Source organism: Chelonia mydas, chromosome 6, assembly GCF_015237465.2.
Source record: "Chelonia mydas isolate rCheMyd1 chromosome 6, rCheMyd1.pri.v2, whole genome shotgun sequence".
NCBI classification, from domain to species: domain Eukaryota; kingdom Metazoa; phylum Chordata; order Testudines; family Cheloniidae; genus Chelonia; species Chelonia mydas.
The window spans coordinates 21,709,000-21,732,913 of NC_051246.2; the positions used below are offsets into that span (position 1 = coordinate 21,709,000).

Consider the following 23,914-nt stretch of genomic DNA (forward strand, 5'->3'; position numbering starts at 1 on the left):
GAGGCAGCTGCTCAGTTGCTGTGATGGGAGTTTAACAGGGTTTGGGGAGATAGGAATGGGAAATTTACTCCATCAAAATCCCCCTTGCTGTAGCAAGTTTTATCCTGACTCTTATGCAAAGAGGATATTTTTCTTGCTTCATCTAGTTAGACATCCCCTGACCATCACACAGAACACTGGAGTGGGGAGAATCAGTAACCAAAACTTCTTTAACTCACTCAGGGGCTGATCCAAAGCCCATTGACTGGAAAGTTCCCCACTGACTTCAGTGGGCTTTGGATCAGGCCCTGAGTGCTGATGAGTGAGCTGTGTCAGGAAGAGAACCGTAACTCCTGAGGTTTTGCCTCCCTCCGCAGATGGCAGAGCAGCCCTGCTTTTCACTCTCCCGCTATGTAGGAATTTTATGTGCATATGCTATTGATTCTCGTCTTTGTTAATGGTTTGGGTCTCATGGTAATAAATATTTGTAATAGCTGATTCGCACCTTATTTTTGACAGAATTATTGCCAAAACATCATTGTCCTCACCCCCATGGCCCGGAGTCAAACTACCAGATCCAATAGAAGAGGCAAAGTTCCATGCAGGTAAAGTTCTCCAGCTGCAGAGCCCGGCAGCACTGCTTCCATACTGTTGTTGGCCGTTTGAAAGACTGTAAGGCAGCACATCCTTGGTCTTCTGAGTGGGTTTTGGTTCTTCTCAGTCTTCTTCATGTTTTTCTCTCATTCCACCCAGCATATTTTAGAGAAGGGAGCTGTTGCACTGTCTGCTGGGGCCCTGGGATGCTGCATTTAATGTATGTAGTTCACTCAACAATGGAGGGATAAAATATCAATAAATAACTACATGGATCATCAGCTACTTGAAAAAGAGCCTTCAGCTCCAGACCTCCTTTTCTGGATTGTTTTTATTCTGCTCTGTGCACAGCACACACTGCACCACTCGCTATTGCACAAGTGACAAATTAATGTAATGAAGAAAAGTGTTTGTCCTGCAAGTACTGTTTGTTGACACAGTGAACCATAAATTTTTAATATCAATACTGGGGGAAATAAGTATTGAACTGTTTGGTAAAATGTATCAAATCTGCCGTAGAGTCTGATTTGCACAGGGCTCTCTGCCTTTGAGCCATTGTAATTTCCAGGCTTCATAACCTCATAGATATTCATGGTTTTGTGTCATTCCATACGATGTGTCCAGGAGGCCTCTTTCCAAAGCTACTGGCTTGCCCCTCCAGAGCAAGCTTCGAATATTAGAGCTCTGACCTCAACTCACATCTATAAGAGTATTTGAGTTCTACCTGCCAATCTTTCCCTCACTCACTCTGTTGTGCCTGGAAATGGCCAGAGATATTTTATGTAAGATCATTCCCTGTACTGCAAAAATGCAGATGACTATTAATGATAAAATGGCAGCATTTCGTTGATGTGAATTTCCTTTTTTAAGGATCTGATCATGAAACTGCAGTCGTTTCAGCTCGGATAAAATTATAGGCCAAAATTTTCAAATATACAGGTCTGAAGTTAGGGTTCTGAATATAAGTAGTTTGAATTTCAAATTTACGGAGCACCTACAAGTGTCATTGACTTCAATGGGAGATGCTAGTACTGTGTGTGACAGGGTGCCACCTGGAACTGGGGTATCACTGAGCCCTCTGCCTTACCAGCTTGGGCTCCGTCTCACACCTTGCTGCTGTGACAAGCTTTAGACCGCTCTGAGTCCAACACTCCCACCAGCATTCTCACAGGCAGGGACATACCCAGCTACAGTTGCATGCAGGCTTTGGCCAGCCACTGCATGAACCAACGATAGGGAGGCTGCCGCCAAATAACCCCCACTTCCCCAGCCTAAGACCCCAGAGCAGTACCGTCCTGCCCTGGTCAAAACCCCAGCCAGTATGAACTTATTACTCAGTTCGTCTCTTCCTCAATGTGGAGAGGAATATGCATGCTTGTGGTAACCAAGCTGGGATTTTCCCCAGACACTTCAGTCAAAGGCACACTGGTTTAGATTAAAACATAGAACAAGTTTATTAACTACAAAAAGATAGATTTTAAGTGATTATAAGTGATAGCAAACAGAAAGATTGGATATGAATCAGCAATTTCTCACCCTGGCTGATGATACAAGCAGGCTTGCAGCTTCTCAAGGCACAAGCTGCACTTGCTTTGTAGCTTGGGCTCCCTACCCCCATTCCAAGTCCTTTTCTTTCAGAGCTTCTCTCGGGTGTTGAGTTGTGGGGGAGTGAAGAACAATAGATGATGTCACTCCCTGCCTTGTATAGCCTTCCATATGGCAGGAACCCTTTGTTTCAAACTTGGTTCCCAGACCAGTTTGTGGAAAAATACAGGTATCCAAAATGGAGTCCAGAGTCATGTGGTCTAGTCACATGCCCTTGCAGCCATTACTTACAGGCTGTCTGGAGCCTTCTCAGGAAAGCTCACCAGGTGGGGGATAAGCTTCTCCTAAGGCCTATTGTTTTTCCTAACGGCCCATTACCCTGAATAAGCCCTTCACAACCAGCTATCTAGGCTGGAAGCATTTTGCCTAGTGGGTGTCACCCAGATTTAACCACATTTGAAATACAGATACATAGTATTTATAACTTCAGATACAAAAATGATACATGCACACAAATAGAATAATCATATTCAGCAAATCAAAACTTTTCCAATGACGCCTTACATGACCCATCTTGTACAAAATGCAGCATAATTATGCCTTAATCATATCATATAATAATATTACTATGACAAAGATGGGGTATAGTGTCACACTTTGCATTACTGTAAATCAGCCGACTTTTATTTAGGAGCCTAAGTAGGGATTTAGGAGCCTAATTTAAAGCACATAGGTTTGAACATTTTGCCCACAAGGATATTGACCACAATGGAATAAGCTATTCACAATCTTGAGGCAGGAAAAACTTTTTCCCAACAATATCATGAAGTGCAGTTGAGGTCATAATGGAAAGGAGATGGGGATCACACTTCTGTCTCTGAAGCATCCAGTAGTAATAACTGTGAGTCAAAGGATACTAGACCACGTGGACATTTGGTTTGTTCCTATGTGCAGTACTTTCTGACCATGACATAAGCTCCTTGCTTAATTGTAGTGGGAATGGCGCTGACTTCTGTCATTAAGGTTGCGTAATAGTTTCCATCTAGCTCCCTGTTTTCAGTTGCTCATAACTTTGGGTTTTTTGTGTGCCTTTTGGGGTAAAATATTCTATGCTTCATCTCTTTCTGAAATGGGATTTTTGTTTAAATTCTGAGTAAAATTGGGTCAGTTATTTTTGAGCACAAGGAAGGGGGGAATATACCTTTCCTTATTATAAAAAATACTCATTTTCTGAACATCTTGAGAGCTGAAAGGCTTGAGGGTAGAAAGTTGAAATTTGACAGGGAAATAGCCCTCATTAGGAAGTGCCTTTGAGTGTTCCCATAAAGATAGAATTTGATTTGACTGAGTTATGACTTTTTAAAATGGTGGGCTTTGCTTATGTGGAACATTTTGCATAGCTAAGGAATGCTGCAATGCACATGCATGCATGGATAACTTCTCTGGGAAATGTACAGTAAGGGGCTGAGGAAGGGACCCTGCTTGCTTTGTGAAATACACAAGATCTCAAGCTTGGGCTTTTCAAGTACAGTGGAGCCACAATTTGCAGAGCCTGTGTACCTTACAAAGTACACTGGAGCCCTTCTTCAGCCCCTGTGAATTTTGTAAGGTTTTCAGGAGTTACGGGGTGACTCCTGTACACTGCGGGATGCATCGAAGGCAGAGTGGGGCACTCTCTTGTGGAACACCTTGGATCTGCAGGATAGGGCATTCCAGTGGTGTCTAAACAAATGTCTCAGACTTCAGCAATTCAATATAAGCTGTAGCAGTGTAAACTGTGTCTACATTAGGGGGTTGTATGGATTCAGCCAGTCCAGCAGCTAACATCCAAGTGTAGACGAGACCTCAGTCTTTCAAGAAGGGAGATAAAGTCCATGCTTATGAAACATCATCACTGTTCAGCCAATCCCGGCCACCCTAAGTAGGACTACTACTCAGGTAATGGTTTCTGTGGGAGGGTGGCAGGGACAAAATGTGTTGGTGTTGAACAGCTAGCCTTTTCTGCTGGTTTTTCTCACTGTGGCCTATCTCTGATGTACTCATTAACTCACCATTTGTTAACAGAGGTCGTGCAAAAAGTGAATGAGATGATTGCCACTGGGCAGTATGGAAGGCTCTTTGCTGTGGTTCACTTTGCCAGTAAGCAGTGGAAGGTAACCAGTGAAGATTTGATTTTAATGGAAAACGTGCTGCCGGCTGAATGTGGAGACCGAATCCGACTGGAGAAGGTAAAACCCTCCCGATGTTCAGGATTATGTACGTTAACTCGAGAACTCCTAGCCCGCCTTATGTCAGCGATTGTTTGTGACAGACATGAGACTAGTCCCCACCCATGCAGCCCACTGTGGCTTTGGTTCTTTCTCCAGGCTGCCTCAGCTAATGCAATTTGGGGGAAGGTATATCTATTTCATCCTTGGGAAAAGCTGTTGACCTCTATTCATTTATTGAAACTAGAGGTCACTGACCAAATGATCCAAGCCACCTACTTACTATTCACGATGCCTGCTTCATTGTTTCATAAAACCCTAGGGGTCCCCCTACCTCACCAACAAGTCAAGAAAACTCCATTCACCCATATGGAAGGCAATAAAACTGACTCAGCAGGGTTAGTGGGTGTTGTGGTATTTAAGATTGTGCTGAGGGCTGGAAGAGGGAGCTGGCTGTTTATAAAAATAAACAAACAACAGATTATGGGAAACTGGTGTCCCATGCTCTCCCCTGCCACAGTAGCCCTCTGTAAGGTTTAATGTCATGGATGTGTTTCCACAGAAGATGTTTATACTGCTCAGCCCCACCAGTTCTGTGCTAACCACAAGGATGTGTTGTTATTCTTTGGGCACATTAGCAGAAATGCCGTGGATAGAGGCCAGCTTTCCCAACGTGGCATCATAAATGGGAAGAAGTTCCCTGAGAACTCAGAAATCAATTTCAGAGAAGTCCTGAATATTCCCTTTGGATCTGCAGAAGCTCCAGTTCTAACTGTAGCTACTTGCAAGGCCTTCACTGTTGCTGTGATTTTAATTACCCTCTTATTGACAGTGTTAGCATGATTTACATCAGAGAGAGATGGACTGAATTGCTCTGCAGATTTCAGGCTCCTTCCCTCTGTGTGGGAAGACAGACAGTTTGCTTTACCCATTCGGTCCAAAGTTGTAAACATCTCTCTGTTGGATGTTTGCATTCCCAGACATGCTGCACAAGAAAAGTTTGTTGTTTTGGGATTGACAACACTAATCAGTTGACGCAGTAATCTGCCCAAAAGAGACTGTACATCCGAAAGTGACGTAAGAGTTGATTTCTCTCCTGAGCTTCCATGATGTTCATTGTATCTGTGGATAAGGAAGGCATGGAGGGGATAATTGTGGGCTCCTGGTTAGATATTTCCAACATAATCCACTTCTAACACTTAAATGACCCCACAGAAACTCATTAATCCAAAGCTTGGTTGAAATACCATGAAGTGAGGCTACACTGGATTAATCTTTATTCATCATAGCCAAGCATTTATTTGCAGTGTAATAGGGTATGGAAGAGGCCACTTTTCTACAAGTTTGTTGCTTTAAAGCCCAGTATTGAGGCACTTTTTCTGGCAACTGCCGGTTGAATCCTTGGGTGAGACAGGCGATTGCAAGAAGCAGCCTGCTGAGAGTGCACAGATCTGGGGCAGGGTGAAGAAAGTCAGGCATTTATGTTTACTCTTCCAGTAAATCCAGACCATAATCCTGTCAGGTTTTTGCTAACAAATGTCTATCTGAACCAGAAATCAAAGCCCTAGTTATATGTGCAACCCTTTTAACTGCTGCAGTACAGTTAGTGGGGAAAAGAAATAGGCTGTAGAAACTCTGTGTTTTAAATACTTCCCAGTCTGCCCAAGTCTTGACTGTTCTCTTACTTAAGCAGGCAATTTAAATTCCCTGAGCCAAAGGACTAGTACATGGCATGACTCTACCCTGGATATCTATTTGTTTGTTACCCATCTGAGTGTGCAGAGAGAAGAAGAATGAAAATGTTGCTATTTCCCTAAGGAGTGCATAGCAACTGCTATAAAACTCCAGTGATCATAGCAGCTATGTTCACAGGCCTTGGCATGAAGATCTTAGAAATTCAGGGTCTTTATTTTTTCTCTGCCTTTTCTTCCACTGTCTTACAAATGCAGATAGAATCAAAGGATTTAGGGGCTCTGATTAGTGCAGAGTGTTCGTAAAACATGCTCTGGTAGAAAAAAACCTAGCCCTTGCCTGGGAGAATGTTTATTGAATGGGTCTGTTTCTTGGCTTGTTGCTCTCTTTCAGCAGCAGATTGAGGCTTGAAGCTCATAAAAGTGCAAATTTTCCAACACCCTAGCCTCTAGGATACTTGTAAAGTTTTGATAATATTGTTTCTAATTACATTGCAACCACTGGCAAGTGACCCAAGTGCATAATTTAATCTCTCCAGGTTTTGCTGGTTGGTGCCGATGACTTCACACTAATTGGAAAGCCACTTCTGGGGTAAGAAAGACACACTTTATAATAACGTATCTTCAAGTCAGCTGACTGCCAAGTGAAATGTTTTCAAGATTCAGCCCTGCCAGGGCTGCGGGCATACAAGAAGTCTATGCAGCATACTGCAAGCAGTGCTGAGGGGGTTGTGCGTGTGTCACTTCTCTTAGCATTTGTGGGGAGTTAGGTGCACACATCAAAGGGATTAGGCCCCTAAGTCTGTGACTCTCATTTGATCCTAGAACTAAATCTGCTCTTCTAGTAACGTAGAGCAAAATAGTTAAGGGTTGAACACAGCTGTAACGTATTAATGGGATGAGGAAGTGAATCCAACTGCTGATGGGGACAGTGTGGAGGCATCTTACTCTTACATACACTTAAAGACTGTAAATCCTCTCATAGAGAGGAAGGGTGGTCTTGTGACGAGTACCCCCTATTCCTGGCTCTGTCTATCTCCCAGGCCAGTCACAAGACAAAATTCTTCAACATTTCTAACGTGCTTTGAGATCTTCAGATGATAGAACTGTAAAGCATTATTATTGTTACTCATTGTACTAAAAATAGGAAACAGACTGATGATTACAGCAATATTTTTTCACTTCAAATGTTTTAATGTAAAATGTGCCTGTGGGGCTTCTCAGGGCAGAATGTGTTAAGCAGGGGAGGCAAATTCATTCTGTGGATCGGGCCAAATCACATTTTTAATTTATGGCCCGTGGGCTGGGAGATCAGACTATGTACATTCCCCAGCCCACAGCAGAACTCTCCCTGATGTCACAGGCTGATACGCACAAAGATCAAGGGTTGAAAGATGGGGAACTGTATCTAGTAACCTCACTTTTTGTCATTATTTAAGTGCCTTATTGTCATATTCAGCATCACGTATTGGGTAAATGCACTTCCCTTTAGAGTTAAACTTCCTTCCTTCCTCATCCTCCTTCCTCTCCTGTCCTTGGTCAGATCTAGGCGAGAGTGTTTTGCTGGTATAGCTTTTCAGGAATATTATGCCAGCAAAGCACTCCTAGTGTGGATGCAGCTTATACCAGCAAAACTGCGCTTGTGCTGGGATAGCTTATTCCAGTCCCCCCGGTGAAATAAAATATACCGGCAAAAGCATGGTTTTGCCAGTATAAGCTGTATCCGTACTTGGGGTTTTTGCTGGCACAGCTATGTGGGGTCGCAAATCACACCACTGACCAACTCAACTGTGCTGGCAAAAGCATGTAGCATAGACCTGGTCTTTGTGTTTCTCCTCTTTTTTGCTCTGTCTGTTTCCCTCCCTGCAGCTTCTCTCAGTTTCCATGCCTCCCCGCCAGCTTCATTCCCACTCTCTGCCACGTCTCATCTGCTACAGTGTTCAGCAGCAAAATAGTTAATGTTGATGTGTTGCATGACAATGTTAGGCTTTAGCATTAACACCCCCAGTGAAATGAACTGAGAGAAGAGGGAGCTCACACCTCGCAGAGCCTTTATTTCAGGCTGTGTTTATGCATAATCAGGAAGACAACGCTGCATTGATTCACGTTCTGTTCTTGGCTGGCCAGTTTTCTTTGCAACCATATCCTTGTCTACCCTAGGGATTACTTGTAAAACATTTGCACAGTCACTATTGTCAGTTCAGCTGCAGAAGTGCTAGCAGCATTGGGAGCCCTACAGTAGACAGGGTTTCCGTGGCTGCCAGCATTTTAGACCTGAAACGCTGGGGCCCATGGGAGCCTTGTGTACTCTGGGCTCCCAACACTGCTACCAGCAGAGGAAGTGAACCAGCATTGACATTTGTGGGGAATTTTTGCAAAAATACCAATAGGGCTAGAAACTTAATATCTTGCAATGAAAGCTCAGATTTTGCAGACTCTGTGTAAGTTGTGAGTCACCTCAAAAAGGCCACGTTTTTGGCACCACTTAAAGGAACGTTCCTCCAGCAATGCAGATCTTTCTGCGCAGTGCCCTAAACTCTGCTAATTAATTGCTAGCATGACAGTACCCTGGCAAAGCTATATTTGTGCACTAGCCTTTGGGCACACACTGAAACACAGGGCTTCCCTGGAGATTTTGGGGAAGAGGAAAAGCCATCATTTGGTCTCTGTATGTGCCTCAAAAGTGGGGGGGCTTTGGCAGTGTGACTGACTGCAGCCCAAACGGTTGCGTTTCAGTATTAGGTTACACTGAGTTAAAAGTAGTGGAGGAGAGGAAATGTGTGTGAAATAGAAGTGTGGTGTGGTGTCCCATTAGGGTGACCAGATGTCCTGATTTTATAGGGACAGTCCTGATATTTGGGGCTTTGTCTGATATAGGCACCTATGACCCCCCAACCCCTGTCCCGATTTTTCACACTTGCTGTCTGGTCACCCTACATCCCATCCTCTCTTTTGGGGCTTTGGGGAAACTCTGACATATCTACAAGCTGCCCACTACTATGGTATGAGACAAAGGAAAACAGAGCACCACCTATTAGAGATGGTAGTATTTGTACATAGTTCCCTACTCTCCCTAAGCCACAAGTGTTTTGGAGGATAGATAACAGCTTGGATTAATACAAAGACTTTTTGTTTTCCATTGGCTTAAAAATCAACACATAAGAGAACATCTGAGCCAGTGTCGGTGCAGTGCAGTCCATTTCAGCTGCATTCCTTGATCAGACTTGGAGGCGGGTAGGAACTTGTTCTGTTTTAGACAGATGGTCATTTTAATTTTCCTTAGAAATCAGATACCTCCCAACATGATACTCCTTTAACATCTTCAAACAAAACAAAAGGTGTCTCTCCTCCCACTCCCAGTAGCTCATACCAAGTGCCAAGTCTGTGGTCTGCCTTGTTCTTTGCAACCACTTATTGTCCAGTGTTTCTATGCAAAAGCAATATTAAGTTGTATTCAATTGTCATTTCCTTAGCTTTATAACTTGTACAGTGTTGTACACCCCAAAGCTGCAACGGGAAATGATTGTGATCCAGAAATCATAGCAGCGTTTTCACTGCTTTCCACTGAGGTGTTTACGCTCTGAACCATTGCAAAACACCCTAAGGCAATTTAGCCCTAAGTAAAGGGGACATGGCGTCCTTGGTGGTTCATGTGTTAGGCAAAGAGCTCAGCTTACTCTAACCCTAGATGCTGTTGATCAGATTTCTTTCCATTAACGTAGCCAGCTATTTTACACAAGGCTTCCTCTTGTCTGCTTGCCCAGGTTGGCCAAGGCTACAGAATCCTGGTTGCCAGATGGCACGGTGCCAAACTGCCTCTTTCCCCCAAAAAAGCCATGTTGAGGTTCACCTGCCTCCTGTCAGGAGAGAGACTCCTGGGCGTGATATAAAGATTGTCATCAGTAAGCATCTTGATACTTATGGGATGTCCCCTGCATGGATTATATTCATTATTTAGTAACAATCACTTTCACTCCAACTTGGATATAGGAAGTTATCGTATGAATTCCTCTTCCTTATTAGAAAAACCTAATCTGGAAATTCTGGCACCACTGAAGTCAGTGGGAGTTTACCATTCAACTCAGGGGGGCCAGGAGTTCACCTCTGTGATTGCATAAGGCTAACAGCTGAGAAGTTTAATAAACCGTTACTATTTATTATTTATATTGCTCTAGCGCCAAGAGGCCTTGATTCAAGATTAGGACCTCATTTTGCGCTGCGCTGGACAGATGCCTATTGAGAGCGAGAGTCCCTTCCCTGAAGAGTTCAGTCTCTCAGACATTCAGCCCTAATGACTGATTCAACAGAGGGCAAAATTCACACTGTAGTCAGACACACAGCTTTGTCAGATAGCTTTGAAACTTGACCTGCAGACAGAAGTTGCTTCTTGGCACCTGGGCATGCTTAAGAATGGCATTTTGGAAGGTCTGCTTGTATGTGTGTTGCTGTTGCTCAGTACACATGCCTGTAGGACAGTGTGTATCCAGCGCCTAGAGAGGGGAGTTGCCTACATGGGTTTGTATAGATATTTCCCTAGTGTAACACCTCTGGCTGAACACAAGTAAGGCCCATGAGAGCTAGGACACCTGGCCCGCCAGCAACCAAAGGCTCATTTCTGGACCAGCTTTCCCTGCACCACCACTCTGTTTTTCATACTTCTGGTGGCCTGTAGCCCATTACTGCACTGCTTAAAATCTTGACTACTATTTGCTTAAAACAGCCCACAGATTTTAGTGTTTGAATCACTCTGTCCCCACTGATCTTGCCTTCTGAGTGTCGATTATGTCCATGTGATTCCACAGCACAGCTGCTAGTGTTAGTGACTGGACTTGCTTACATGCATGGAGTCTAATCCTGCAGTCGTGAGGCAAGCGGGAGTCTAGCTTTCTCATTGGCTTCAGGCACAGGGTCAGGCAGAATAGCTCCCTAATAGGAAGACATTTTTCACAAAATACCCCTGTACCCTGCTTTTCTTTGCCTTTGCTGGTTTCTTTTCTAGCATTGCTGTTCCGTGCACCTAGAGACCCTAACTGTGATTGGGGTGTCATTGTGCTAGCTGTGGAGTACATCCTTTCTCCGGGTCACGCTCTGCTCTGTAGCTCATTTAGATGTGGCCAGTAGCCATGTATATTAAACTGTATTTGTTCCCTGTGTCTGGCTGCAGAATATGCAGATAGCGGAACACAGACAAAAAATCAGCCTAAGAATTCAATCTCTTATAGATATTGTATTCCCAAAGGGTATATGTTCATACTGATGGTGAATGTTTCAAAGCCTTTGGCCCTTTCATGATCTTATTGGAGGGCTGTTGTTTTTCCTTACATGCAGACTGAGTCATTTGTCAGGAAAGTGTTCTGTACGTGTCCTCCAGCGGAGAAGGGAGCACAGTAGTGAGCTTTTAATGTTGTTTGGGGTGTTGTGAAAAGGAGCATCCTCCACCCCTACCGTTCATTACAACCAGAACTTCCCAAAGCACAGGACTGGGTTTCCTGTCCTAAAATGAGGCTGATTTGTTATGAGCGAGGGGCACAGTTGCTCAAGCAGGTAGCTCATTCTTCGGCGTGGACCTTAAATTGCCCTCCTTTCTGTCCGCCTCTCTAGATGGCAGTTAAAGATTCCAGGGCGCTCTTCCACAAGGGGATACCTCAGTGGTCTTGGCCAAGAGTTCTCCTCTCACTAGCTTCCAGCATCCAAGGATGTGTGTGTGAGCTGTCGCTGAGTGCCGAATTCCATGTGTGTTTGCACGCTGAGTCACTGCCCTTTCGAGAGAGAATGCCTTGCGTGCCAGCTCATGTGAGATGGGAGCTTTTGGAACCATGCTGCTCTGAGTATCTTTCACAGGGGAGTGGGTTTGTGGGGGGGGGTGAGAAAACCTGGATTTGTGCTGGAAATGGCCCAACTTGATTATCATACACATTGTAAGGAGAGTGATCACTTTAGATAAGCTATTACCAGCAGGAGAGTGGGGTGGGGGGAGGTATTTTTTAATGCTTTGTGTGTATAAAAAGATCTTCTACACTTTCCACAGTATGCATCTGATGAAGTGAGCTGTAGCTCACGAAAGCTTATGCTCAAATAAATTGGTTAGTCTCTAAGGTGCCACCAGTACTCCTTTTCTTTTCACAGGGAAGGGAGGATAGGAAAGATTTTATCATTGAGTGATGCTGACTGTGGCAATAGGTTACAGAATCAAGACATTTAAGGCCATATTCTTCCCTTAATAATCTCTTGGCAAGCCTCCCACAGGTGTCTGTGAGAGATCCATTCTGGATCTAGGAAAGCATGAAGTCCTGAATTTATATCTGGACTTCTCCTCCAAATAAGATTGAAATCTCAGGATTAAATAGACAAGGTAGACAAAGGGTGGGAGGAGAAAGAGAGGTGAAAGGACTCATGCAAGGTCACACAACAAGACAGAGAGCAGTGGTCTGTTAGCCACATTATTGGACACAGGATCAAGTCCTGCTCCTCTTATCAGGTGAACAGTCCATTGTCTTCTCTAGGAATAGAATCATAGAATATCAGGGTTGGAAGGGACCTCCGGTGGTCATCTAGTCCAACCCCCTGCTCAAAGCAGGACCAACTCAATACTCAGGTGAAGAATGTAACCTTCAGTCTATAAATCAAAATGCCAGTGCTTGCTGTCTCTGCTGCTTTGTAGAAAGGGGAACAGCTTTGGTCTTGACGAAGGAAGAGCTCTGTAGAAGAGTTGCCAACCAGTCTGAGCCCAGTATTGAAGGTTTGCTGTACTTTAAGCCAAGTGGGAAATACAGGATTTTTTTAAAAGCACGATGTGCATCAGGTTTCATTGCAGGCATTCACAGCACTGGGAATTTGGGATTGCCAGCTCTGAGTGTCGTTGCAGACTTCCACTGTTACTCTACCAGCATCAGACATTTCTAACGCCCTCCCAGTGAAGCAGAGAAGTACTGCCCTGCAGACTAGTGTGGCACTTACCTGATAAGACTTGCATAGTCAATCCTGTGTTTCTTCAGTGCAAAGCCTGCAAGTGGGCACTGCTGAGATGGATTTACCCACTCAGCAGCTGGGGACCTTGCAGTTCCCACAGGACAGGGTTTTGTCAGAAAGGTGCATTACTTTGTGATAGTCTTCCAGGGAGTCTGCCCATTGATTAGAGAAGGCCGTCATTAGTTACGCTGTGTTTCTTTTTTTTCATTTTTAAGGAAAGATCTTGTCCGTGTGGAAGCCACAGTTATCGAAAAAACAGAATCTTGGCCAAGAATTAACATGAGATTTTGGAAAAGGCACAATTATCAAAGGAAGAAAAGTAAGATGAAAAGAATATAGCACCGTCACTTCCCACTGCCTTCATGGCCCAGGGCCACAGGATCGGTACAGAATGCCCTCGCAGCTCAGAGCCCAGTGACATAGGCATAGCACACAATGTCCTTGCAGCTCAGAGTATGGACAAGGGCATGGTATGCAATGCCCACAGGAGTGCCCAGATGGCACAGGGATGTGGGCTCAGTACCCAATACCCTCCCAGCTCAGTGCACAGGGACATGGTCCCACTACATAATGCCCTTGGAGCTCAGAGCACGGACATGGGCATGGTACACAGTGCCCACAGGAATGCTCTGCTGACACACAGCACAGGGCTATGGGCTCTATACACAATGCCCTCGTGTCTCACAGCACAGGGACACAGTGCCCAGAGGAGTGCCCTGATGGTTCACAACACAGCAACATGGGCAGGGGACACAAGTCCTGACCGTTCTGAGCAAAGTGACCTCATTTCCTTCCTCTGCTATCTGACACACATTGCCAAAAAGACTGTTTAAAATACTGCTTTCAACACATGGAAGTGTTGCTGTTCTCCTTCCCCAGCCTCTAATCTTGCATATTTATCCACAGATGTTAACAAGTCTAAACAGCATCTTGAACCAGGCCTTGATTACCATGTAAATGTGGCAGCTGTAAAGTTTCTTCCTGAATTATCAACAGGAAAAAGCAGTGAGGTAGAAATATTGGGCAAAAGTGAAACCTGTCACACTCTCACAGGAGCTCACCATTCGTGCTCATACCTTCGCTCAGGCTCTGCCTACGTGAGACGGCTTTGCCAGTATAGTTATACCTACATAACAATACCAGCAAAACTGCACTTTTGCTGGTGTAGTCCACTCCAGCTCTCTCAAGTGACGCAAGCTGTGCTGGTAAAAGCACAATTGTTTCGGTATAACTGTGTCTACATGTGGGACTTTTGCCGGCACCACCGTGTGGGTCATGGATCGCACCTTATCCCACCCTGCATCAACGTAACTGTGTCAGCAAAAGCCGGCTAGTGTAGACAGGGCCTTTGGTCCAGATTTTTAAAGGTATTTAGGCATTGCAGTGCTCAGCATCACAAAGCCTAACTGATTTAGGTACCTAATTCTCATTTTTTTTTATTGCCGATGGGATTTAGCTATCTAAATGCCTAAATCTCTTTTTGAAAATGATATTTAGGCTCCTAAATCAGTTAGGCATTGCGGCACTGTGAACAGCAGTGTCTAAATACCTTTACAAATCCGGGCCTTAGTGTATAAGATACTTTAATGCATGATCTTATTTTTCTTCTTTCATTCCTTTTCAGTTATCGTGCAGCCACAGACGGTCCTCCGGATAAACACCATAGAAATTGCTCCCTGCTTGTCATGACGGATTGTTGGTCTAGTAGGGCTAGGTTTATTTTTACTGCTTTAGGAAGTATGGAAATAAAGAACTCTTGTCACTGGAAAGTCTTGGGCTTTTTATTATTGGCTATAATGGAAACCTATTTTTACTTTTTTAACAAACATTGTTTGTTGAAATACTATTTCAGCTTTAATGATGTTTGTTTGTAACCAATTCCTTCTGAAATTCAGAATCCAAGGATCATTGACAAGATGTTTAATTCCACTCCAGTCTGTCTTTGCCTGAGCTCCAGCACTCTCACAAGCAGAAGACAGGCATCATGGAAAATATGAAAGCAAGTGGTCAGCTCAGCTTTTAAAATGGACGGAGATCTAGTGGTGTAAAAGAGAAAAGCCACGTAACTTCACAGCCTTGCAGCTTAGACCCTGATCCAGCAAAACATTTAAGTGTGTTAATAGCCTCATTAATTTCAATGGGACTGCTCCTGTGCATAGTTATTCACACGCTTCAGTGCTTTGCTGGATGAGGTCTAGTGCACAAACATAAATGAACCCTACAATCAGGTCAATAGACATTGTGTGTAGCATGTGATTCCTCCCTCTCATGACACAATCACTACTGTTCCATTCTTTGGGAGCTCAAAACCAGAGTAGTATGATATGATCCTTGCAGTTCTACAGCTCCAGAGAATAATGTGGTATGGTATGGTACATAACAAACATGGGGGCGACGGGAGAGATGAACCTGGTGACTACAGGACTTGGAATGCGCTTCACGATGGGGCCGATCGGTGCAAATCCGTGTTAATGATTAGCAAGAGGAGATGCAGCTGAGGAGTTAATCCTCTTAAAGGTGAACCTGATTATTTCTAAAAAGCTGTTCAGAGTCCCAACCCATTAGCAGAAGTCATATAAATAGCCTTAGAAATGACAGATCTCTGCCATATTTGAAAATGTTCTTTTGGCTGAGTTCAGGGTCCTTTAACAGCTGGTGGCACTAACATTTAAAGCAGAGAAGAGGGGCCTATAAGCTCTTTGGGACAGGGCCTCTCCTTTTGCTCTGTATATTTACAGTACAGTGGGGCCCCAGTCCCTGGGTTCATGATTGGGGCTCCTAGGCACTACTTCAGTACAAACAGTAATGTAAGGAAGTGTTTCCAGATGGCCTTTTGGCTAAGGCACTGAATGGACTCCAGAGAACTGGATTCAATTCCCAATTCTGCCACAGACGAACTGTGTGACGTTGGGCAAGGTGTTTAGTCTTTCTGTGCCTCAGTCCCCATCAGTGTGTGTGGGGATTGTATTTCCTTTTCCCCACCTGTTGTCTATATAGATTGTAAGACCTTTGGGGCAGGGACTGACTTTGACTGTACTGCGTGTGTACAGCGCCCGGCACAGCTGTAGCTCACGAAAGCTTATGCTCAAATAAATTGGTTAGTCTCTAAGGTGCCACAAGTACTCCTTTTCTTTTTGCGAATACAGACTAACACGGCTGCTACTCTGAAACCTGCTTTTTTTAGATCTTTCAGCACATTGTCAGAGTAGCTGTCAGATTCCCTGCAGCTACTACGTAAAGTAAAAAATGGCCCTTGCTCAGCACTTCCTAGGGGGGGTAATAACCCTTTCAAAGTGGCAGAGACTAAGTCCAAAGAAAGGGTGTTGAAGAGGGCCCAACATCTCATTTACAAATCCATCCGGTTCTCTACCACCCTGTGCCATAATAACATTCATTATAAATATGCTTGGGTACTTGTGCTGTGAGCCTGAGAGAGCTAAGCAGGGTTGGGTCAAGGGAGTACTTGAATAGGAGCCTCCAAAGGATCACTAGGTGGTGCAGGAAACAGAATTAGGGTATCCACACTACAAAGACTGTTCCAGTGTAGCTATGCCAGCATAGTCTCATCGTGTGGATGCAGCCAACACCAACAGAAGGGGTTTTTCTGGTGGTGTTGGAACTCCACTTCCCTAAACAATGGTAGCTACATTTGTCCATTTGACATAGCTGTGTCTACACTGTGGGTTAGGTTGGCATAGCTACATCAGTCCCAGCAATTTTTGGTGTCTTTCTTAAACCCCCAGCTGCCAGAACCAAGAGACTGGATGAGAATCTCTTTTCATTTTTTTTTTAAATTAAACTTCTAGCTCTCTTGGTTGTAGAAAAAAGCTTGATAATGTGACGTGAGTGCAACCTAAAGGCTGAGAAACCAGAAAGCAAATAAAAAGAACCCACCTTTTATCATTTTTTACTTTTTACTTACTTTACATACTTTTTAAGCCACTCTAGAGCTGGTCAGAAAACCGCCGATGGAAAAGTTTTCTATTGGAAAACACATTTCTGTCAAAAGCAAAATACTTTGCAAAATTGTCAATTTTTCCAAAATTTCATTTTAGAGGGGAAAAAAGTTCCAACAATGTCAAAATGTCTCGCTTTGACATTTTCAGAATGAAACCTTTCAATTTTTCGTTTCAACATGACTTTTGATTTCTAATTTGTTTTATTTTGTATTATAAGATTTAAAAAATCAAGGTGAAACATTTAGCTTTTATTTAGCCATTTGTTTTTTCATTTAGCCAAAATGAATCTCTTTTTACAGCAACTTTCACAATTTTCAGGTTTGGGTCCAAATAGGAACAGAAAACAAGTTTCAAAAATCTCAAAATCCTCCACGAAACGGGATTTCCATTCTCCACCCAGCTCTACCAATATTATGATTTGGAGTGGGGCGGGGGAGGCTCACTCGTGATTTGTGAATGCTTGAAGTTGGCAATACTGCAGGCGGCTTGCCAAAAGCTTGTCTATTAAATGTACAGGGAGACAAATGCTCCTTCTCCATCTTTGCTAGTACGATGAGAGAGACCCATGCTGTCTCTGAACTTGTTAGCGATTGTATGCAAAGGGCTGGATTAATGGCTGTGCAGGCCTTCATTTCCTGACTCAAATTGAAGTCTTGAATAAATCCCTCACCCCACCTTTTCGGTCACCATTCTGGAGAACTAAAGGGAAACCACTTAGCCAGGCAGTAATGAAGTGTTCGCTGTGCTGGGGAGCAGCTTGCAGTGTTGTGCAAGAGATCAATGAATTCTTGGCCCGATTAAACATCAGCGTTATGATGAATTCGTCAATCACCCTCAAGAGCATGAACTATGGCACTTTAATTTGTTTGTGTGGGTTTTTTAGCCAGATATGAATGTTTTGGGGATTTTTAATGTTTTATTAAGTAGAAGGGCTAATATTGTTCCCTTTGTTCTGCACATGTCACCCACTGGTAATGTTTGCTTGTCTGTTAAGTGTGCCATTTGGTGACGCTCATCCCCAAAACAACAGATTCATCAAAATGAAGGATGGAAAAAGGCTTATCAAATTTGTCCCCCAGGGTGCCCAGTGCAGAATTGCTCCCTGCAGCATAATCTACGGTGCTCTGTCCTGTTACATTTTTATCTGTTCCCTTGGCAAATTAATCCACACTCTAGAATAAGCCTTAATGCTAAGAAATTGCTCTTGATGCTCAGCCTACACGTTGAGGATTCATTAGTGTGGTGTAGTGTAATGAAGCACTATATACCTGCTAAGTGTTATCATCATATCCTGCCCCACTTTTTTAGAGACTGGCGTAGGATTGTATGAAACCAAGGGCTTGGCTACACTTTCGAGTTAGAGTGCATTAGAGGAGCCCCGGGCGCCCTAGTTCACTACCCGTCCACACTGGCAAGGCATGTAGAGCGCTCTGACTCCGCGGCTAGAGTGCGGCTGGTACTCCGCCTTGGCGAGTGGAATAACGTTTGGTGCACCCCTGCTGGAGCGCCGCGGCGCCAGTGTGGAGGCCCTGGTCTGTTAGTGCGCTCCGATCGGCATCCAGAAGCGTCCCACGATGCCTGTTCTCGCTATTCTGCTCATCACTTTGAACTCTACTGCCCTGCCCTCAGGTGACCAACCGTCAGACCTGCCCTTTAAATTCTCTGGGAATTTTGAAAATCCCCTTCCTGTTTGCTCAGCCAGGCGTGGAGTGCTCTCAGCGAATCTTTCCAGGTGACCATGCCTCCACGCGCCAGGCGATCCCCAGAATGGAGCAATGGCGAGGTGCTGGACCCATCAGTGTTTGGGGGGAGGAAGCTGTCCAGTCCCAGCTGCGCTCCAGCCGTAGAAATTACGATACCTTTGGGCAGATATCAAGGGACATGATGGAAAGGGGCCATGACCGGGACGCACTGCAGTGCAGGGTTAAAGTGAAGGAGCTGCGGAATGCCTATCACAAAGCCCGCGAGGCAAACCGCCGCTCCAGTGCTGCCCCCACAACCTGCAGTTTCTACAAAGAGCTGGACGCAATACTTGGGGGTGACCCCACCTCCACCCTGAGTACCCCTATGGACACTTCAGAGCCCAGTTCAACAAGGCAGGAGGAGGAGCAAAGCAGGAGTGAGGGTGCTGAGGCGGAGGAAGACACCCCAGAATCCCTAGATGCATGCAGCCAGGAGCTGTTCTCAAGGAAGGTAGCCAGTCGCGGGGGCCGGTGCTTGGGGAAGGACAAACACCAGAGGAGGTTCCCAGTAAGTGGCTTTTATTTTGGGAAGGAAGTTATTTGGTGTGGGCTCTTGGGGCGAGGAGGGTTAGGGCTGAATGAATGCCTAGATGCGGAATAGGGCATTGATGTGCTCTCTCACATTGCGGTAATCGGCCTCAGTGATCTCTTCAAAGGTCTCATGCAGAACCTGGGCAATGTGCTTGCGCAGGTTTCTCAGGAGAGCCACTGTGGTCCTTGTCCCAGTAAGGCTAACATGTCCGCGCCACTGTGCTGTGAGGAGCGGGGGGACCATTGCTGCACACGGGCAAGCTGCATATGGGCTAGGGCGGAAGCCGCATTGCAGTAGAAGGCCCTCCCTTGCTTCCCAGGTCACCCTCGGCAGCAAAATATCTTCCAGGACGAACTCCTGTGGAAAATGTGGGGACAGTGTTCAGTATAGGGGCCCCCTGCCACTGTTGGCTCTCCCCAAGGCACAGAAACCCAGAGGACAGTACAGCCATGAAACAATCAGTCACACTTGACCCTGTGCTTACTCACCATTTTGGGGCTCCTGTGGGTTGTGTGTGCTCACTTTGGGACGGGCAAATTATGCTATTGTGTAGACTGTGCTTGCCCTTAAGTATGAGGGAATCATTGCTCTGGCTGGTGTGAACAATGCTGCCTCTGTTAAGTGTTGCATTTTGCCTTTACAGATGCAACCTTAGAGACTAACCAATTTATTTGAGCATAAGCTTTCGTGAGTTACAGCTCACTTCATCGGATGCATACCGTGGAAAATACAGAAGATGTTTTTATACACACAGACCATGAAAAAATGGGTGTTTTTCTCTCCCCCCACCCCACTCTCCTGCTGGTAATAGCTTATCTAAAGTGATCACTCTCCTTACAATGTGTATGATAATCAAGGTGGGCCATTTCCAGCACAAATCCAGGTTTTCCTCCCCCCCGCCCCCAAAACCCAACTCTCCTATTGGTAATAGCTTAGATAAGATAAGTAGGTAAGATTAGATAGGTAAGCATAGATAAACTATTACCAACAGGAGAGTGGGATTTTGGGAGCGGGGGGGAGGAAAACCTGGATTTGTGCTGGAAATGGCCCACTCTGATTATCCTACACATTGTAAGGAGAGTGATCACTTTAGATAAGCTATTACCAGCAGGAGAGTGGGATAGGGGGAGAGAAAATCTTTTGTAGTGATAAACACCCATTTTTTCATGGTCTGTGTGTATAAAAACATCTTCTGTATTTTCCACGCTATGCATCCGATGAAGTGAGCTGTAACTCACGAAAGTTTATGCTCAAATAAATTGGTTAGTCTCTAAGGTGCCACAAGTACTCCTTTTCTTTTTGAGAATACGGACTAACACGGCTGTTACTCTGAAAGATGCAACCTTGAGATCTCAGCCATCCATGTTATCACCGGCTGAAAGACTCCAAAGAATCAGAAAGCGGTCACATAGAAGCAAGGAAGACATGTTGCATGAAGTAATGCAGCATTCAAGTAATGAAAATCAACAAGTGCAGGAGTGGTGGGACAGTGAAAGGAGGATCCGCCAACAGAATGAGGAGTGGCAGCACAAAAGCGTGGTACTCTGGCAGAAAAGCACAGATCGGCTGATAACCATAATGGAGTGCCAAGCGGACTCTATCCAGATGTTCGTAGCCATGCAGGTGGACCACTACCGCGCCCGCCCCCCCCGCAGCCCTTGTCCGAAAACTCTTTCCCTTGTGCCCCCATGTCACCTCCAACCCACTTTCCCCAACATCCAGGTTCTTACCGCCACCAGCTGCCTCCAACACTTGTAGCTTCACCACCCAGCCCTGAAAACGACGACCCTTACCTACTGCACTCAACCCCCATCACCATGCAGTATAGCCATCCTGAAGTGTAGCACTCATTGCACAGCACTCCAGACAGGAAGGCTGAGTATGATAACAGGACATATGCAAATCTGTGGTTGTACCGTTCCGCACCCCCTTGCCCTTTCTGTTTCCCAAGCAGTTGTGTTTCTTTTCAATAAATGAATTTTCTTTTCAATAAATGGATTTTTTGGCTTTGAAAACATTCTTTATTATTGCATAAAGTAAAAGATACCTTAGCCCAGGAAAGAAACAGGCACTTCAAATCAGCGTAGCAAACACAGATTCCTACTAACATTGGAACCTCTGCACTTCACTTCCATGCAGGGCACCAGACATTACTGGTGGCTTTCAGCCTCAAATTTGCTCCCTCAAGGCATCCCTAATCCTTGCAGCTCCGCCCGGGGCCCCTCTAATAGCCCTGCTCTCTGGCTGTTCAAATTCAGCCTCCAGGTGTTGAACCTCCGTGGTCCGTACCTGAGTAAAGCTTTCACCCTTCCCTTCACAAATGTTATGCAGGGTACTGCACGCGGCTATAACCGCAGGGATGCTGTCATCGGCCAGGTCCAGCTTCCCATACAGAGAGCACCAGCGGCCCTTTAAACAGCCTAAAGCACACTCCACAGTCATTCTGCACCGGCTCAGCCTGTTGTTGAACCGCTCCTTGCTGCTGTCAAGGCTCCCTGTGTAGGGTTTCATGAGCCACGGCATTAAAGGTTAAGCGGGGTCTCCAAGGATCACAATGGGCATTTTGACTTCCCCTATGGTGATCTTCTGGTCTGGGAAAAAAGTCCTGGCTTGCAGCTTCCTGAACAGGCCAGTGTTCCGAAAGATGTGTGCGTCATGCACCTTTCCGGGCCAGCCTGCATTAATGTCAATGAAATGCCCAGGGTGATCCACAAGCGCCTGGAGAACCATAGAGAAATACCCCTTCCGATTAACGTACTCGGAGGTTAGGTGGGCTGGTGCCAGAATTGGAATGTGTGTGCTATTTATCTCCCCTCTGCAGTTAGGGAAACTCATTTGTGCAAGCCAGCAAGAATGTCATGCACGTTACCCAGAGTCACAGTTCTTCTGAGCAGGATGCGATTAATGGCCCTGCAAACTTGCATCAACGTGATTCCAACAATCAACTTTCCCACTCCAAACTGGTTAGCGACCAATTGGTAGCTGTCTGGAGTTGCCTATTGTGTCACAATAGGTTGATAGTATTTGTAAGATCACTAATGAGACGGTAACATTTTCAAAAGCAATAGCCGCCCACTTCTCCACTGTCAGGGCAGCTCTCAATCTCGTGACCTTGCGCCGCAGGGTGGGGGCGAGCTCCTCATACTGTCCCATGAAAGTGGCTTTTCTCATCCGAAAGTTCTGCAGCCCCTGCTCATCATCCCAGACACGCATGACGATGTGATCCCACCACTCAGTGCTTGTTTCCCGAGCCCAAAAGTGGCATTCCACGGTGGTGAGCATGTCCGTGAATGCCACAAGCAAACTCGTGTCATATGTGTTGCGAGAGTTGATGTCGGAGCCCTCACTGTCACTTTGGATCATAAGGAATAACTCGACTGCCAAACGTTACGTGCTGGCAAGATTCGTCAGCATACTCCTCAGCAGTTCGGGCTCCATTCCCCCAGACCGAATGGGAAGACAGAGCGTGCAGCACAAAAAATGTTGAAAGATGGCGTCAAATGTGGACGGAAGCACAGGGATTGCTGGGATGCGAACTGATGCACCACGGGGCATTGGGACAGGACCCAGAATGCCCCGCCCCCTTCCCACAAGCCACAGCGCCAGAATGGGAAGAGGTGCTCTGTGGGATAGCTGCCCGTAATGCACCGCTCCCAATGCTGCTGCAAGTGCCGCAAATGTGGCCACGCCAGCGTGCTTGCAGCTGTCCGTGTGGACAGACTGCAGCGCTTTCCCTACGGCACTCTCCGAAGGTGGGTCTAACTCAAAGCGCTCTACATCAAGTATAGCCATGCCCCAAGTTGTGTAAAACTATCTATTCAGACCCACTGGCAACAGCTAGGGGCAGCATCTAGTTACAATCATTGGAATTACTTAATACTTGAACTCCCTGACACGTCCCATACTGCAGCATGTTTCCAGCTAAATGAAAATGCAGTTTGAAAGGTTCGTAGAGCTTTGAGGCTGGAGGGGTGCTAAGGAAATGCTCTTGTTATTCCCCTTTGGTTTTGTTTTTCTTTCTTTCTTATTCTGTCAGCTTTGTAAGGCATCTTTGAACTCTTTCGAGACCCAAATTTATTTTCTCAGCGTGATACAGACACATCCTGGCTGCAAATACAAAATACGTTGTAGTGGTTAGAATTCAGAACCAGGAAGGCTGTTATATCAGGGAATTGTGTTGGCTAGATTTCTCTGTATAATGGAGCTTTTCTTTGTGACCAAGGAAATAAGCTTTTTAATAAACGGTGGGGGGAGGGTTGGTAATATTTTGTCAGTAGGTGTATGCAGTTATAACTGTTTTGCAGAAGTCTTGCAGCAATGAGCAATCTAGGACATGATCAGACATTGAGGCCAGTAATCTTTCACATATGTTAGCTCCTATTTATAGAATATGGAAAAGTGACTGTGACCTGTGTCCCTATCCTACCAGCAACTGCTCAAATTTTAAGTTCCTTAAGTTTTATTTTAAGTTAATTTCAGTAGGAGCAGAAGCGGGTCCACAGACCTGCTAAGAAAAACGGCAGGTCCAGTTCCTCCTGAAGTTAATGGGAGCGCTTGTTAATTTCTACAGCAACAAAATAAAAAACAAAAACCCATGCTAGGTGTTTATTGGCAAGGTGGCATTGCTGTCTCTACAGGAAGAATGTGGAGTCCCCCAGAGTGAATTTTCTGAATGTATTACTAGATTAACTATAGA

General features: G+C 45.2%; 1 protein-coding gene and 1 long non-coding RNA gene across 6 annotated transcripts in view; both read left to right on the forward strand.

Moving 5' to 3' along the window:
- MRPL21 (mitochondrial ribosomal protein L21) overlaps positions 1 to 16,891 on the forward strand; it is a 28,700-nt gene extending 11,809 nt beyond the window's left edge. For 2 of the 5 annotated variants that reach the window (XM_043547913.1, XM_037899515.2), the window contains exons 3-7: positions 499 to 584; positions 4,183 to 4,346; positions 6,556 to 6,608; positions 13,201 to 13,304; positions 14,610 to 14,754. In XM_043547913.1, coding sequence (XP_043403848.1) covers positions 499 to 584; positions 4,183 to 4,346; positions 6,556 to 6,608; positions 13,201 to 13,304; positions 14,610 to 14,674 — 472 coding nt within the window. In that variant the 3' untranslated portion in view covers positions 14,675 to 14,754. Of the gene's footprint in view, positions 1 to 498; positions 585 to 4,182; positions 4,347 to 6,555; positions 6,609 to 9,780; positions 11,857 to 13,200; positions 13,305 to 14,609 lie in introns of those variants that run through there. The other 3 variants (XM_037899514.2, XM_037899513.2, XM_043547914.1) reach the window with 2 other exon arrangements.
- Positions 16,892 to 19,144: 2,253 nt separating this feature from the next.
- On the forward strand, positions 19,145 to 22,812 carry LOC122466109. Its single transcript, XR_006291377.1, has 3 exons — positions 19,145 to 19,157; positions 20,665 to 20,671; positions 22,621 to 22,812. It is a non-coding gene; the product is annotated as an uncharacterized LOC122466109 (long non-coding RNA).
- Positions 22,813 to 23,914: the final 1,102 nt, after the last annotated feature.